Here is a 6,250-nt window from a genome sequence, read left to right on the forward strand (position 1 = left end):
ATTGATCACATAAATGATAAAATAATAGAGTACAAAATAATTGAAATTTTATATAAAATTATAATAGGATTTACATTATAAAATTATTTTATCTAAAATTTTTAAAATCGGTTTACTTATTCAAATAAGTATTTTAAGAAATAAGCGAAATTTTAGGTAAGATAGTTATCAATTGTTGAACACGTAGCATTTGTGTTAGTTTGTAAAATGATCCAACACTTACCTTTTCTCTCCTCCCAGTAAAGAGGCCAATGTGTAGGCTAGAGGAACAAAATTCAAGTGCATGATTGTGTGAATTGTCAATCTAACCAATATTTGGATCCCAAAATGGTGAAACCTAGATTTCAACTCCCACTGATCCGAATCTTTAGCTTCAAATTCACCCTATTGCTCTCTGCCGTTACCATCACCTTCTGCACTTTGTTCACTTTCTGTTTTCTCTTCACAGCCATTGTTTATTCCTCCAATCAGCGCCAACACTCGGTAACATCTTCAATTTCACTTCCTTCTCCAAATTTTCTTTTTTCCCCTTTTGCTTTATTTCTCTATGATTTTATTTTTTTCCAAAAGAAACAGACACTATTTTTTTTTTTATTTGAGTTGGCTTCTGGCTTCTGCATTAGTTTAATTCTAAAAGATGATTTGGTGGGATGAGTTGAGTTTAATTGATGATTTTGTAATTTTTGTTCAATGTTATTATGATTTTCACAAAAATGCTAAAAACCAAATAAGCAACGACATATTTTAGCTGATTGGTGGCTACTTTTTTTCATGTATTATTATTATTATGTCGATTTATTTTATTAGTTTTTATAATTTTATTAAATTTATAATTAAATTTTTATATTTTTTTAGTTAAATCATTAAATTAATTTTAGTTTTGTAATTAGATCTTTTTCGTGTCAAAAATCTTAAAATTTTAATGAAATAAATTCTTAATTGTAAATACCTTTAATTTATGAAAAATATTCCACTAACTCTATTTTTTTTATATTGGCAAGGACTTAATTATAAAATTAAAAGCAGTATTAAAAAAATATATATAAAAACCTAATTAAAAATTTAGTGATACTATAAAGACCAATAGAATAATTAAACATTTATTCTTCTTCCTTTATACACGTATAGAATTTAGAATAATTAACTGAATCAATTTTTGAGGTTTTTTGGTTTGAGTATCTTAATATGACAAATTTAACTATTTTAATAATTAATTATTTAATTTAAAAGATGTGTGAATCAATATATATAAATTTGCATAGATATATAATAACTAATTTGATGGCGTGACATTTTTATTTTGCATATTTATATATATTCTTTTAACTAAATGATCAACTATCAATATAATCAAACTTAATATAGTAGAATAATCAAACTTGTAATAGAATAATAATCAAATTTGTTTACATAATCAATTTTTTATGGGAAACGAAGAAACGATTAAATATTAATTTCTTTTTGGTTTTTGGTATTCATTTGCTAAATAGTTATCTAGTCTCACCAAAATTCTGACCAAAATAGACAAATTATTTTCCGAATATAAAAACAATATGTTATTTATAAAAGAAAATTTTTCGTTATTTTGCCTCCTTTATATTCTTTCGGAGTGTTTTTGTTCGTTTTGAATTTGAGGAGTATTTTGGCATTTTTGTTATTATTAATTTACTAATGAGATAGGCAACTGTTTTGATGACGGTACTATGCTAATATGTTCTTGTATTATGGTGATAAGTTTGATGAATGTTAACATTCTCAACAAATAAATGTAGCTTTTCTTTTTGTGCTATCCATTCAAAGTTAATTTATATTAACTTTAAAAAATTATTTTTTTAATAGATAAAAACTATTTTACATTTGAATAAATTTAAAAAAAATAATTATTAAGAATATTTTATTTTTACTTTTTTTAAATAAAGTAGTTAAATTTTAGAAAAATGAATAATTTTTTAATAAAAATAATTTTTTAAAAGATATATTTCGATAAGTTTAAAATTAAATAAAAATATGTTACTTTTAAAAATAAAAAATATTAAGAATTCATCAAAATTTATTATTTTTTATTATTATTTAACTATTAACTCAATTTCTTTAATATAATATCTTTAATCTAGTAATCAAATAATATACTTTATCTTATTCTTTTAAACATTAATAATTAACCAATGACAAAAAACAATAAATTTTAATATAACTCTAACATTTTTTTTATTCAAAAAAATCAATCCAAACTAATATCTATGTCTAAAATTAACAAAAATATTTTATTTTTTATAAATAAACTAATCCAAACCCACTTAGAAATATTATATTTGTGAAAGAAGTTTTTTAATTTTTTAAAGTTTTATTTCTAAGTTTTCTAGGCAACTATGGAGAGTCGATGAAGTTAGATTGATGAGTTTGCGTTGTGATTGTGAACTAGAATTTTGATGGTGTCGTCACAAACGAATTTGATTCAATTAGAAGGTCCATTTTGGCTCTTAAAAATGATCCACTCAAGCCTCGCTTGGATCAGATCCGTAAGCAAGCAGATGATCATCGGTCTCTGGCTCTGGTTTATGCATCTTATGCAAGGAAGCTCAAGCTCGAGAACTCAAAACTTGTCAGGATTTTTGCAGAATTGTCACGAAACTTGACAGATTTAATAAGCGAACCTCAGTATAGGGCTCTTCTAAGCAATGACGCAGTCCTTGTGGACGAATCAGTTGTTCGGCAGTTTGAGAAAGAAGTGAAGGAACGTATTAAAACCACACGTCAGGTGATTGGCGAAGCGAAGGAGTCATTTGTTATCCAGCTCAAGATTCAGAAGTTGAAGGATACAATTTTCGCTGTGAATGAGCAATTAACAAAGGCGAAGAAGCAAGGTGCCTTCTCGAGCTTGATCGCTGCGAAGTCAATTCCAAAGAACTTGCATTGTCTCACAATGAGGTTGATACCAGAAGTTGAAGATCCTAATCTGTACCATTATGCCATATTCTCTGATAATGTTGTTGCGGCATCTGTTGTGGTAAATTCAGCAACCAAAAATGCAAAGGAACCCTGGAAGCATGTGTTTCATGTTGTAACTGATAAGATGAATCTTGGAGCGATGCAAGTGATGTTTAAGCTGAAGGATTATAATGGTGCACATATTGAGGTAAAGGCAGTTGAGGATTACAAATTCCTGAATTCTTCCTATGTTCCAGTCCTTCGGCAATTGGAGTCTGCTAACCTTCAAAGATTTTACTTTGAGAACAAGCTTGAGAATGCTACAAAGGACACCACAAATATGAAGTTTAGGAATCCCAAATATTTATCAATCTTGAATCATTTGAGATTCTACTTACCAGAAATGTATCCAAAGCTTCACAGAATTTTATTTTTGGATGATGATATAGTTGTTCAAAAGGACCTCACTGGGTTATGGAAAATTGATATGGATGGCAAGGTGAATGGAGCTGTAGAAACATGCTTTGGATCATTCCATAGATATGCTCAGTACATGAATTTCTCGCATCCCTTGATCAAAGCAAAATTTAATCCAAAAGCTTGTGCTTGGGCTTATGGAATGAATTTCTTTGATTTGGACGCATGGAGAAGGGAAAAATGCACAGAAGAATATCATTATTGGCAGAATCTGGTAAGACTTTGAAGCTAATCTGTTAACTTACCTACAATTATTTTGCAACCTTGATGCTCTTGTTTAACATTTACGAACAACTTAAAAGCACTAGAACATGTGACCCCATAGGATTTTTGTTAAATTAATATAATATTTGAGAAGACAAATCTTAAACGGCTGCTTATAACAACCTCAAAAAACAATGAGGTACTCAACAAAAGAAAATATCTTTTTTGCCTCTGAATTTTATTTTTTTTTTTTTTTTTTTGAGATTGATTAGTTTATTTGTCAATATTTTTCCTCTATATTAACGGAATAACCTTACATGTCATATTAAACTATTGATTTATTCTAGTAACAAAAAAAAATTGTTGATTTATCTATTAAAAATCAACTAGAATTGGCAAAATCTTTTTTTTAGGAGTCTCGTTGTCTTTTAAGAATAATTATTAAAATTGTCTAGTTATTTTATTTTATTTTATTTTTTATTATCTTTTTTAAATACATTAGCTAATTTTACTATGTAAAACTAAAAAATATTAGTAAATTTTAAATTATTTTTACTTATAAAAATTAAATGGATGATATATTAGTGATTAATGTGTTATATAATTATGTTGTGAAAAAATATCATTGATAAAAGAGTTATTCAGTTTTACAAAGTTAAATATCAAGAAACAAAAATAGTTTTTTTTATTGAAGGCTCGTAATTCTTCAAAAAAAATTATCATAGGCTTGGGATGGATATTCAGTCATAAAAGTTTTCGTCATACTTGACGATGTTGTTAAGTTCTAAGTAATATTAATTCGCACATCACACATCATCATGCCAAACTATCAATGATTCTAGAAAGAGGATGCATTTTCAAAGTGTAGCATGTGTGTATACCACTGCGCATATATGATACGGTCTCATAATACATCAATTTATTTCATTTCACATCATTATGAGTTCAACATATCCAGTTCTCTTACTACTGCAGAATGAGAACCGGACACTCTGGAAACTAGGGACATTGCCTCCTGGTCTAATCACGTATTACTCAACGACAAAGCCGCTGGATAAGTCATGGCATGTTTTAGGACTTGGGTATAACCCAAGTATTAGCATGGAAGAGATTAACAACGCAGCAGTGGTTCACTTCAATGGTAACATGAAGCCATGGCTTGACATTGCCATGACACAATTTAAGCCACTTTGGACAAAGTATGTTGACTATGAGTTAGATTTTGTTCAGGCATGTAATTTTGGTATCTAAGTGGCTATGTTTACTGTTTAAGTTGTGAGAGGTGCAACAGTAGTTATTTGTTGGTTTGTCTTAATGGTGACTAGATTCTCACTTTCAATGCGTATATACTTTTTAACAGGATTTCTTAGCTTATCAATAAAAATTCTTGCATCTTTCCAATTGTAAAATACTTTGTTAGTTGACTTAGTTCTCATATGTATTACTCGTTTTTGAGTCCGCTAGAGAGCCAATGAAATATCTAAAAAATGGCTACAATGGGTTGTTTTTAAGGCCCAATATGAATAAAAAGTGATTATTAACACCTTTTTACCCTAATTAAACTAAATGGTTGTTCAGTTTTTTTAACCCTTCTTTTTTCAATATTCCCTCAATTGCTGTATTCAGAAAGGTAGGCTACGGTTCTCCCAAAACCCCCCATTGTTGAAGCTGAACATCTCCTCCCAAGCAGTCGCTGCGTGACCGTCGACCTGCGTCGCTGCCGCAGACGAGCTCTGGGGCCAACCTCGCTCGCACACGCCCTCCGTTGCTGCCAGCAATTCCTGGACCTGTGACGGCGAAGCATTCTCCTCCGATGTGCCGCAGGACACCGACTCTCCGCCACGCGCCACTGTCCTAGCATTCAGCAACCCGTCCTAGCATTCGCGGCTGAACTCCCTGGAGCTACATCTCTGCTCGATCTGGAGCCCTAATCTCCATCGACGTGCCCTCCACCACCTATCGTCGTTCGCGCTCACCATTCTGCGTTAGCCGGAGACCTCAGATCTCCTCTTACGTCACCAATACATGGTTGAAACACATCATCATCAACGATTAGCGGCTGGTGGCTTCATGTCTTTTTCTGATGATTCATACTTCTGCTTCTTCTCATGCTGAATACTGTGTATATTGATGATTTGTTGTATTTCTGAAAGTGAAAACCTCACTTTGCTGCATGATTATTGTGTCTAAACTTATTGATTACCATTGTGCTGCGGATGGTTGCTTTCGATGTATTTTTTCGCGGGAAAAATTGCAAAATCTTGGTTTAAATATGCAATTTTTACTTTTTCACGCTGTGTCGACCGGTGTTGATATTTAGTTGACTCTGTATGGATGGTTACTTCAGCAGGTTTTTGGATGGTCGTTTTCCATCAAGAAGGACCTATCTGGTTAATGAGTTATTAGTTTTATGCAGGCATTTTGTTCTTTATTTTCTAATGCTGTTTAGCAATTAATCTTAGTATCTGAGAACTATTGTATATTTTCTGAGAAAGTGTACTTATTTGCGTGAGACACAAAAAAAATGAGTACATGCTTATTGTGACATGAATGTCATTAAAGAGCATTCAAATGGTCTGTAGCTAGTTCTTTCGACATCAATACAATATCCCAAGTGGGGTGGACCACCACATATTTCACA

General features: G+C 30.9%; 1 protein-coding gene across 1 annotated transcript; it reads left to right on the plus strand.

Annotated features, from left to right (window-relative positions):
• The first annotated feature begins 327 nt into the window (after positions 1–327).
• LOC107484282 (galacturonosyltransferase 8-like) lies at positions 328–4,860 on the plus strand. The gene is made up of 3 exons (XM_016104894.3): positions 328–483; positions 2,423–3,619; positions 4,585–4,860. Exons 1-3 carry the CDS (start codon positions 328–330, stop codon positions 4,858–4,860), a joined length of 1,629 nt encoding a protein of 542 aa, XP_015960380.1.
• Positions 4,861–6,250: the final 1,390 nt, after the last annotated feature.

This window comes from Arachis duranensis, chromosome 4 (assembly GCF_000817695.3).
Source record: "Arachis duranensis cultivar V14167 chromosome 4, aradu.V14167.gnm2.J7QH, whole genome shotgun sequence".
NCBI lineage: Eukaryota > Viridiplantae > Streptophyta > Magnoliopsida > Fabales > Fabaceae > Arachis > Arachis duranensis.